The sequence below is a fragment of the Magallana gigas genome, chromosome 8 (assembly GCF_963853765.1).
Source record: "Magallana gigas chromosome 8, xbMagGiga1.1, whole genome shotgun sequence".
Taxonomy (NCBI): Eukaryota; Metazoa; Mollusca; class Bivalvia; order Ostreida; family Ostreidae; genus Magallana; species Magallana gigas.
In genome coordinates, this window is record NC_088860.1 from 649,219 (window position 1) to 661,598 (window position 12,380).

Genomic DNA, 12,380 nt, shown 5'->3' on the forward strand with positions numbered 1-12,380 from the left:
TATTTATCGCAGATGCTTGAAATTTTAACACACTATTTGTTTAGGCATGTCATATCGTGGGATATATTTTTGTACCAATTGGACGTCATCTACCTGTTAAATGTCGACTTTGCTTATTTTGCATATTCACATCAGAGCGGGGGTATCACCAGTGAACACTGGCTCACAGATATCTTGTTATTACTGAAATACATACATCTATTTAATAAACAGGTAATTCTTGTAAAGTATCATCGACATAGAACAACACCATAATAACAGTCGCAATTTGAAAGTTTTCTTTTGTGTAAATGTTGAATAATTTTAGGTAGGGTGAGGATAAACAAAAGGAACAGGAACTGGAGATGATTAAGTTGAGACTGTTAATGATATTCTGTATACAGTGAAGGACAGTAGATGACATTCAAATTGTCCTCTTGATATATGTATACATATGTGGCAATCAGGTTATTTTCTTTGATACAGTATATGGTATTCAGATTGTCTTCTTGATATTCTAGATACAGTAGATGGCATTCTTCAAGATGCTTTTTTTCTCCTGAATACATATTGAAGAGGATGTTCGAGTTGTTTTCTTGATATTCTCTCTGACTGATATTCTAAACATGATAGAGAACATTACCGTCGTCGCCTCAATATTTTGAATAGAATAAATTCTTTTCAAGAAGACAATTCTAATGTTAAATGTCAACTACCGTATCCATAATGTCAGGATAGAGATTACACAAATACTAGTATTCAGATCATCGGAAATAAACTAGCCCGAATGTCCTCTACTGTACTCAAATCATTGGAATCAAAACGACTCGATTGTCATTAACTGTGTGTTCTTTATGATATTCTGAATATGGCAGAGGACATTTTAGTTGTGTTCTTAATCTGTATTCAGAATAGAATATATGACACACGAGTTTTCTCTTGTCTGACATTTTGAATAAGGTACATGGAGGGCGTTCGAGTTGTCTTCTTCATATTCTTAATTCAATAGATTGCCTTTGAATTGATTTCTTTCTGATATTCTAAATATGGTAGATGACATTTAAGTTTTCTTTTTCTTGTTAATTCAAACACATTAGATGGCATTTCATTTGTCTTTTAGATATTATAAATACAATAGACTGCATTCAAGTTGATATTCTAAATACATTTTGAATTCGAGTTTCTTCTTGATATTACGAAAGTGGTATAGGGCATTGGAGTTGTCTTCTTGATATTCTGAAAACAGATAACACCCGATTTGTTTTTGATTTTTTGAAAATAGTAGATTGCATTTAAATTTTCTTCTAGTTAATCTGAATATAGAAAATGTCATCTGTGGTTTTTATCAAATTAATTCTGAGTAGAAAGATTGTGTAGGAATTGTCCTTTGGCGGATATTCAAGATGGTATTTGAGTTGTCTTTTTCTGATATTTTGTATTCCGTACATGAGAAAGGAATTATTTTCTCTGTGATATCCTGGTTATTGTAGATGGCGTCTGAATTCAGTGAATGACATTCGAGTTTTCTTTCTGATATTCTAGGTACCGGTATATACAGTAGAAAATCATTGAAAAGATATCTGAGTTTTCCTCTTTTTATATCATAAATTCAGTAGATGATTTTCGAGCTTTGATATGATATGATGGATACTGCGCGTGATATTGAAATTGTATTCTCTATAATATTTTAAAAAGTAAAGACACTCTAGTTTTCTCCTTACCAAAATTTTGAATTTATCTTCATGGTAGATTATATTCGAGTTTTGTTCCTTCTGATATTTTAAAAGTAGTAGATTACAATTGAGTTTATTATCTTTCTGACATTCTGAGTCTTTCTGATATTCTGAATACAATGAAATTCGAGCTGTTTTTATTTTAACTATCTTAATGCAGTAATTAAATGACATTTTAGTTATCTTCTTCCTGACAATCGGAATATTCAAGTTATCTTTATTCGAATATTATGAATATTTGGGTATGTTTTGTGTCTTCTTTCTGATAATCTGAAAACAGTAGGTAGGTGATAATATGCAAGATGCTTTGAATATAGTTGATGACATTCAAATTGTCTTTTTCTAGTATTCTGGATACATTATTGACTGACTGACTGGCGTTTTTATACTTATTTTTAGACTGTAATGAATCACTTAATTTTCTGCGGACTTTTCCCCCTTTTTAGCTCACCTGAGCCAAAGGCTCAAGTGAGCTTTTCTGATCACAATTTGTCCGTTGTCTGTCGTCGTTGTCGTTGTCGTCGTCGTTGTCGTTGTAAACTTTTCACATTTTCATTTTCTTCTCAAGAACCACTGGGCAGATTTCAACCAAATTTGGCACAAAGCACCACTAGGTGAAGGGGATTCAAGTTTGTTCAAATGAAGGGCCACGCCCTTTTTAAAGGGGAGATAATTGAGAATTATTGAAAATTTGTTGGTATTTTTCAAAAATCTTCTTCTCAAAAATTGTTAGGCCGGTAAAGCTTAAACTTGTGTGGAGGCATCATCAGGTAGTGTAGATTCAAGTTTGTTCAAATCATGGTCCCCGGGGGTAGGGTGGGGCCACAATTGGGGGATCAAGTTTTACATAGGAATATATAGAGAAAATCTTTAAAAATCTTCTTCTCAAAAACTATCAGGCCAGAAAAGCTCAAATTTGAGTGGAAGCATCCTCATGTAGTGTAGATTCAAGTTTGTTCAAATCATGGTCCCCGGGGGTAGGGTGGGGCCACAATTGGGGGATCAAGTTTTACATAGGAATATTTAGAGAAAATCTTTAAAAATTTTCTTCTCAAAAACTATTAGGCCAGAAAAGCTCAAATTTGAGTGGAAGCATCCTCAGGAAGTGTAGATTCAAGTTTGTTCAAATCATGGTCCCCAGGGGTAGGGTGGGGCCACAATTGGGGGATCAAATTTTACATAGGAATTTATAGAGAAAATCTTTAAAAATTTTCTTCTCAAAAACTATTAGGCCAGAAAAACTCAAATTAAAATGGAAGCATCCTTGGGAAGTGTTGATTCAAGTTTGTTCAAGTCATGGTCCCCGGGGGTAGGGTGAGGCCACAATTGGGGGATCAAGTTTTACAATCTTTAAAAAAATTCTGGGAAAGTTTTCGGTCCAAAACTCAGTACTTAGTGTGAAAGCACAGGATATGAGATTAAAGGTAGATTTAAGTTTGATGAAACCATGATTCCCTAGAGAATAGTGGGGCCACGAAATGGGAAGGGGGGGGGGGTTATAGGAATAGAGAAAAATATTCTTACAGGTACAACAACAAAAGGGGCTTGGTATTTACCAAAAAATAAGAGGTGGATAAAAACTGGCAGATTTTCAATTTTTTTTTAGCAAGATCTACTGTACTCAGTTGTCAAGATATTTTGATACTGTAATGCTAATTTGATCAGAATTAAGGCAATTGTTGCTCAGGTGAGCGATGTGGCCCCTGGGCCTCTTGTTTCCGATTACGACAAAGAGCACAGGCGGGTGTGATTGGTCAGCAGAGGATGCTCACTCCTCCTAGGCACCTCTGGACTGCGTTTTACAAAAGAACTTACGACAAAGTCGTAGATATTTTAGTCTCATTGAATAGTCTTTAATGAACAACATTTATTTACAACTATTTTGATATTCATAATTATATTTTACAGCCAAAAGAATAAAAAAAATAATTAGCATTCATTAATTTGGTCGTAAGTCGTAAGTTCTTTTGTAAGACGCAGCCCTGATCCTACCTCTGTCTTTTTAGAGGTCCGTGTTGCTCTGCTTTGAATTTGTATTTCGCCTTATGGATTTTTGAGATGGTTGGCGGTTTGTTGTTGTCATCTTTCATGATATACGAAATATGTCTTATGATATAACTTTGAATGCGGTAGATGACGTTCGTTGTTTAATGTAGTGAGAATTACAGACCTAAAATAGTAACGTTACGATACGTGTATGTGTTGCGAAGCTGGCGTATCGTGGTGAAAACGTTATCACATGCCGTTTTTTTTCCAAAATGTCTTAGGGTTCTATACTATGCTGTTATTAACTGTGTATAACTTTTTGGCATGTTTGCAAAGTGATATGTATTTTGATCGATATGTTTCCTATATTGACTATTGAAGGGATATTGGTTGACCAATTTTTCATACTGTTTAACTGAGTTTCGAAAGTTTGTGCAGGACTCAGAAAACCACAGTGTCCTGTTGCGTCGTCGAGACTTTAATGGCGTTTTCATCACAAACTTAGCGGATAATTTTGCACAAACTTGTAGTAAATTAATAAATGATGTTACAACGGAGTACATGATTCATGAAATTGTTTTTCGGATAGTCTGAATATATAATGCGTGGCATTGGAGTTGTCTACTCTGAATAAGTATGCGACATAAGAGTCCAATGTGTTCTTTCTGATATTCAGAATTAAGGTGAAATATCAATCGTTTTGTGTGTGAAATCCTAAATGCTGTAGTTACATCTGTACAAATGAGTTGTGTCATTTTTGTTATTCTGAATAAAGTAGATGATATTCGAGTTGTCTCCTTTCTGATACTATGAATCCTATAGATGATTTTCGAGTTATCTTTTTTCTGATATTCTGAATCCTATGGATGATATTCGTGTTGCCTTTTTCTGATACTATGAATCCTATAGATGATATTCGAGTTGTCTTTTTCCGATACTCTGAATCCTATAGATGATATTTGAGTTGCCTTCTCTCTTATACTCTGAATCCTATAGATGATATTCTCTCTAAAATGTTGAATACAGTAAAGAAATTGAAATATTTTGTACGGATAGAGTGAATTTGAGTGCTTTTCAAGTTGTGTTTATTTTGAATACAGTATAAATTCTATTCGATTCAGTATTTGTCTTCTGTTTACACTTCACGCTGTAATGTTAATTGGCAGAACCCAAGTTTGAAAAAAAAAATACATTTCAATATATAGGGTGTATATATATGCTATCAAATTCTTAAAACATGTAAACGAGTATGCTGCACTTTTCTCGTTATGAAGAGAAGAATTAGAGTTATCTCGCTTAGACCATTGTAACGATGAAGTTCAAGGTCAATTCATAAATCTCTTGAAAATAGAAAGGTTTATCCTCAAGTGGCATACAACAGAGTATAAAAGCCAGATTCAGAGTCCATAATTCATACTTATTAAAGCCCACAGGTTACATATGCTTTTTATGAATTAATAACTATATTTAGAAATATTGCTCAACAACACAAAATCAATATATCGGCGTCGAACCACTTTGTGCGTTGAAAAGGACATTGTCGTCAGAAATCTAGAAATATAGTTACTGTCATCACACTGACTTATAACACAAAACATCCCACCATACAGGGGGGCGAGGGTTCACCTGAGCGCTCAAGATTTCTTCAGACTACATGATATTAGCATTTTCACTGGAATGTCTTCTTGATAACTTGACATGATATGACAGGTATTACTTCTGTGGTTAATTGTGCATTAATTAATCAGAAGATATCGGTCACACAAAACACGACAAAGAGACAGGCTGGGAGTGTATAGATCTAATACACGGTAAAATCCTTGGGGGGGGGGGGGGGGGGGTACAGCTAGGAGTGAGGCAGAAACGTTTTCTAGAGATCTAAAGAACACACCGGGTAGGGTTGATTGTTAGGTAGCGTTACGCGTTTTGAGGACACCTGGCCATGTTCCTGGTTTGGGCGTGTCACAGACCTATGCCGTCTCTGTCTCCCAGTCGTTAGCTGTGTCGAGTTTCACAGCCACCACTTCATGAAGTCAGATTCCGAATATAGAACTCCGCGGACAGCGCCGGGGGCTAGCTTTACAATGGCAGGCATGGAACCGTAATTTAATTCAAGCTATTAGCATACGAGGTCTGATAGGGACAGGACAGGAGACTCCGCCTTTTGAGGAACTTTCGTGGACAGATCTCGGAGTTCCTTGGGATGCGGTGTAGGGCAGTTGGTCCCGACGTCAGCAGTAATTAGTGGAGACATTCCGACAGGACTGCATTAGGCAAATTACATTTCTCATCAGAATTGTCTGGAAATCAATAAACCGCCATCGTTAAACACTCGGGTTGAGAGGCAGCCCCGGTGGTGATCTAAATGTTACAAAGGACTAAGAGTGCAGCCCTTTTGATTTGATTTGATTTTTTTTTGGTCGAGTTCCAAATGGCTCTGACTTGCTTTTGTTTCAATTCAGGGGCAATTAATACATCTATTTATCTTAGTCAATATCTTAATGATGATGAAAACAAAGAAAAACAGTATAACGATACATTTTTAATGACAATAAATTTGTATATTAATTAACCGAGTTCATGGCGTTCCCTGGATAATTCAAGACTGTATCCCGGCCACTATCAACAAAAGTAGGTACTAAAACACAACGGTCGGGGTTGGGGGTAAAAGTCTGAAATATAACTGGGAGTAATGAACTTTATTGGGAATTCATCCTAATGTAAATACAGTTCTTTCATTCAATAGGAATAGGTTGAGAGCGTGACGCCGTCTGATGGAATACACAAAGCGCCGCTCTCGTGTCGGGGAGAACTACGGTCCCCGCCAAACATGTTCTTCTGTAGGCAGGCCCGTCAAACAGACAAACAAAACATTTCTGTGACCTGCGGGTTATCTTTAACCACACCATCAATCAAAAGCAGAGTGTGCACCATGACTCATACTGCAAGGGGGCCGTCTCAAAACACTCCACGAATGTAGGTCAGCGTACAGATGTAGTTGCGCACTGACACATGAAGTAATTAGTGTGACAGTTGATATGCCAAGGACTGACATTTCCAGCAGAATTCCCTTGGTCGGGTCATGCGTTGGACCGTCAGGATAGAAGGGCGTTGTCGTTTTACTGGTGTTTTCTCTTCAGAAAAGTGGATATACATAGCTTTCTTCCCATGTGTGGTTCTAAGATCCTCAAGTATTTTAATTAGCGAAAAGGACATGTGTAGCTCTACACTTGTCCACTTCCCTGAGGAGAATAGGCCCTCCAGTAACTATGGTTACCATGCCATTATCGAAACGACATACGGTGTGCCAACAGTACGTTGTACATGCTCTATATTTATCATTTTGAAAGGTATAGACCATATTTAGGTGAAGAGTTCTGTCGCAAACATGGCCATGTTTATGACCCCTTACACCTGGAGAGACTATCATGAGAGACGGTGGGTGGATTAGCATTTAGCAGAGAGCGGCGAACTTCGCGTCGACAAGTAGTTCAACATGATGCAGCACTATTTTACAAAAATTTATCATCCCCCTGATTAAATAAGAATTTTATCGTCAGCTCGTCAATTCTAAAGAGAATTGGGATATTTCACGGAAAGTGATCATAAAGCCATTCTTTCCTTTAATGGCTGTAGCGGTGGAGTGAAGTGGAATTTAACAAGCCTGTCGTGCGTGGCAATCACAGCCTGACACGGGAGTCATTTCCCCAGATAATGCTGTCTATTTGTACAGAAAAGTACAACACAAAGGGGCGCGTCACGGGGTATTGATTATTTACGGGTCTGGGTATTGTTCGGCTCTATCCAGCGCTTTACACCTTAGTAATGAAATCTCGGTCCCCATTATCATACCCTGTACAAATACGTTGGATGTCAACCGCTATCTGATCTTTACCCGCCGAATGGTTCACGTGGCTGAATAGCTCAAGCACCGCCTGAGATGGCGAGCCCTGCTACCCCAGTATTTGTCTGGATGCACACCAAAACAGAAACCTTTGTCTGATTCCATTGAACAGACAACAGCATTATCCGGGTTCCTGGCTGCAGGTTTTCTCCCCTTAGATAATTAATGACCAGATTGTCTGATAATCTTATTTTACGTAGAATACAAATCATTGCAGGTGTGATGTTTTCCACACACTGCAGTGGTCTAGAATACCTGACGAGACTCTCTGTTTTGTACTTGGTTGACCAACACACTTCACTTTACGTACGTGACCTTGATTTCAAGGTCATAAGTGTCACTGCCCAGTAAAACAGGTATTCTAAAAGTTACCGGTCCTGACTAAACATGTATATACCCCCGACCATTACAGGCAGGGGCAGCCATTAGTGATACAGGATAAGGACACACAGTTATAATGCAGTCTTTTTTAATGCAGAATTTTCCCCAACAACTTTTGAACAGTTCAACATGTAGCCTCTGTATATATGGCAATAGCCACACTAGGTGTAGTTCTATAGAATCTGACATGATCAACTTTGGGACATTAATGAAGCTAAGAAAAAAACAATCAATAAATTGGCATTTTTCTCTGTATTTTTCAATGTTACTTCTATATAGAATATATTCAATATAAGTATATATAATATATATATATCTCAGTCGATACAAGCCCATACACAAACAGAAAAGAAAATGACTCGCATCTGGCTGAAAAAAGCAATCTGCATTATCATATATATATCTAAGACATCAACAACTCATAGCAATAAAATTTAAACATCAGAACAGAATGAGGAAAGAAAGGCCCCCTGTCGGGGCGGCCAAGAGAGCTGGAGCTGGTCGCTCTATGATAATGGTTTGTGTGGATGAAGAGTGGCCAGCTCCAGCACTCTGCTAGTGCTACATACATATAATCTGTTTATTGTCAACAAGTCATTACACACAAGTTCCCGACTACACTGTCTGCTCCATCTTCCCCCAAAGACGGGCACACAGTGAAGGCGGTCAGCGGATTCCTTCCTTTGCAACGAGGAACCGAAATCCATGTACCAACTCTATACGAAGTCTATTGTCTTTCAGAGTGACCTTCACCTCCAAAGGTCACTGACAAGGTCGTATTAGATTGGTACGCAACTCCCTGATATACAGAACAAAAGTCATGAGATCAAAATGTGTCTGCTCCAAGCTAGGTATTTCTACATCGGATCCACTCGGATCAGTCAAAATTCACAAAAAAATAAAAGACAACAAACTATTTCATTATTCTGCAGAAAATAGAAAATCCATAAATAGCATAAAATAGCATAGCACTCTGTCTGTCATCCAATGGTTGATGAGTATCTCTAACGCAGCACTTTTTCTGCTTTTTGTGCTGTGCAGCACCCCTGCTTTTGGTGCTGAGCACATGATTCGTCCTTGGCAGTGTTAACAGCTGCAGCAGTAGTATTATCACAGAGCGGGGTAACGTGTAATTCTGTAACTCCTGTAATTCTGTAACTCCTCGGGCTGTTCTACCTCGGGTAATCATTCTCCGGTTCATGATATGTTTGGTTGAGGCCCTTATCATTGGAAATCAAATTTTGGCCTGAAGAGTTTTTGTGTCACTTAGTACAGAATGAAATGTATTGATTCCAGTGTTGAGAGAGAATCTTGCACTATCACTCCATGAGAACTTTATTTACAGAGTCTGTTGTTCCAAGATATCTCACTGTGGTCCATATATAACATTCCTGTTGTGGGTTCCATGCTCCTGGAGGCTGTCCCAGCACCCACTGAACTCCTGACGTTGTGACATCACAGTTCGCCTCACTTGAATGGTTCCCGTTTAACCTAGTCTTCCTCTGGTTCGGCGTTATTGAGCACGGCCAATGCATCCTTTACAGCATGGTACATGATATTCTTTACCTGCAAAACATTAAAATTCAGCTTATCAAGTCAGCTCTTGGCAGATTAATTGCTATACAGCCCAAAACAGAAAAAAACAGAGAGGGAAAAAAAAAAAGGTTTTTGGCGAAGCAAGGAGTTTGTCATGGAACATTAACAAGAAAGGCCTGTCAGACACAGTGTATGGCAGGAAAATAAAAACAGGTCAATGAGAGAAAACACTGGTCGTGGCTGATCGAGGCACAATAACACCTGTATAGTATACAATAGGAGACAGGAACTTGTTCAAGATGTGGAGAGTTAGAAGACAAAGCCTATGCCTGTTCACTTCTCTAAAGACCTCTAAGTACAATAACTTCCTTACATTGTATATTACAACAATAGATAGTATAGACAGGATAGACCTCTAATTACAATAACTTCCTTACATTGTATATTACAACAATAGATAGTATAGACAGGATAGACCTCTAATTACAATAACTTCCTTACATTGTATATTTACAACAATAGATAGTATAGACAGGATAGACCTCTAATTACAATAACTTCCTTACATTGTATATTTTTCTGGTTGGGGATGCAAGTGTGGTTAGGGAGAGAGCGTAACCAATTACCTGTAGTTTGTCCTCATGATTTGTGTGGGTGTCAGACAGCAGCCTGAACTCCTGGGTGAGACTGAAGCAGTGGTTCAGGTGTTCTGGGGACACAAAGTCCTCGGCGACCTTGATACAGCTGTGGAGGTTCTTGACTTGGTGGGGCGCCCCCGCGGGGATGAATACGGCGTCCCCCATACACTGTACGATGGTGTAGCCCAGCACCCCGTACTCCTTATACAGACGATTCTGGAGCTCCACGTCCAGGTACCAGCTCTGGTCGTGAATCGGGTCATGGTGGGGCTCTATCTCCTCCCCTCGCTCCTTGCCCACCTGTTCAATATAAAAACAATTTTAAGTATGCTAGTCACAAACAGAAAACCTCAAAATTAGCAATGATTATAAAGTTTTAATAGTAAGTATGCTTGTCACATAAAGAAATCCCCAATAATATGATTGTCACATATAGTAGCAATGCTTGCCATGTGTAGCAATGGTTGCTATATACAGAAAAAAACACAAATAGTAGCAATGATTATAGCTCCCCAATAGTAGCAATGATTGTCACATAAAGAAAACCCCAATCAAAGTAATAATTGTGACATATATGAGATACCCAATTGCACTCAATAACAGACTATGAAAGCTTAGACAAACAAACACAGTCTGCACTGTTACATCACCAGCTGTTGCCACACACTGACGTACATAAACCAACACTAGATGATCAATGTTTGGATCCTGCAGTAAACTACCACAGAGGGAGATTTATTACAATCAAGACTCCTGAAACTTGAACTGATATCTATTGAATGTTTTATTATGAAGATCAGATATAAGCCCCGCCCCTTCCCTCCCCAAGGTCTGAGAACAACTCTATCTTGTCACTGTCAGTGGAGCCCTTTATATCCGTCAATCACTCGACTGGGCAAGCTGCCAGATATTTCCTGCATGGTTTATATTCAAATCAAGTTTAAAACAGTCGTCGATTGAATAAATGCATAACATTTCACAGATGTCATTCACCTATCATTATAAAACCACGCTGAATTTTAAATATGTTGTGTAATATTTCCCTGAAGTGCTGGAGTGCAACTATTTATCTTTTTTAAAATATTTGGGTGTGTAGGATAAACAAACAAAACTTGAATTGCCGTGTTATGCAAGACACATCTGTCTGGTAATGGTGACAGATATATACGTAGGATGGTTTTGAGGTTAGGTGAAAGCTGTTGTGGTGTGAATTATTTTAAAGTGGCAATAATGATGTAGAAAAAAAGGAGAAAAGGGGCCCCATACTAGTGTTGTTACATTGCCCGACATGACCTGCTATCTATTACATTATCTAATCAGCATCCGTTGTAACTCTTGTCTAACACAGTCTTCAGACACTTTATAGATCTCCATTATCTGGAGGAGAAATTCCTTCAGCTCTCTCCAATTTCCTGACAGAGAGGGGAAGAGAGCAAGCACACGAAACCCGACGATGAAAGTCAAAGGGATGCAGCACAAGAACCCTGACAATGAACAAAAGAGATGCAGCACAGGATGCCTGACAATGAACGACAGAGACAACTTCCTTGTGTAACCACGCACAGAGATTAATTACAACCGCCTCTTCTGATCACTGGGAACCAGTCAATCTGGCCACCAGCCAACTGTCTACATTCCTGTGTCAGTAACAGAGTTCACTAGCCCTCCTCAGACACTCAAGGTCGACCCCCCCCCCCCCCCCCCATCTCATACCTCACACAACAAACAGGTACTCTGGTGTCATATTACCTATCCACCATTGCTAGGGATTTCATGGGAGCAAAATATGCTTTAATTAAAGCTGTCATGAGTAAAACAACTTCCTTCTTGTATATTTATTTACATACATATTCCCTACAAATGTCTTGTTTGATTTCCTTTAAATAAGTTGAATGTTTTTACTTTTAGTGTCTGGCTGAGATATTCATATTTTTGTTGACATCTTGCATATGTCTATGATTAATGCTGAGATATTTCCCGTAATATTCTCTCCAACTCAAAATTTAGTGTTCAAACATCTGATACTCAACACTTGATTTATGACTGAAATTTCAGTGTGAGAAAGGGTGATATGGTTGTTTGCCAAGACCCCTGTTGACCTTTCTGCACTAGGATGTAATGGCTGGAAACTGACCCTAATTACAGACTGTCATAAACACTTAACAGGAAGAAGTTATACATCCCATTACATAACAAATCTGTTGGTTCCTGTTGCATCATACA

The 12,380-nt window shown here is 38.3% G+C and overlaps 1 protein-coding gene across 2 annotated transcripts in view; it reads right to left on the reverse strand.

Annotated features, from left to right (window-relative positions):
- Positions 1-8,216: 8,216 nt before the first annotated feature.
- The window catches only part of LOC105339941 (probable JmjC domain-containing histone demethylation protein 2C), a 51,784-nt gene continuing 47,620 nt past the window's right edge, over positions 8,217-12,380 (reverse strand). For both annotated transcript variants that reach the window (XM_034472036.2, XM_034472037.2), the window contains 2 exons: positions 10,146-10,457; positions 8,217-9,549 (listed from right to left, as the gene is read on the reverse strand). In XM_034472036.2, coding sequence (XP_034327927.2) covers positions 9,475-9,549; positions 10,146-10,457 — 387 coding nt within the window. In that variant the 3' untranslated portion in view covers positions 8,217-9,474. The remainder of the gene's footprint in view (positions 9,550-10,145; positions 10,458-12,380) is intronic.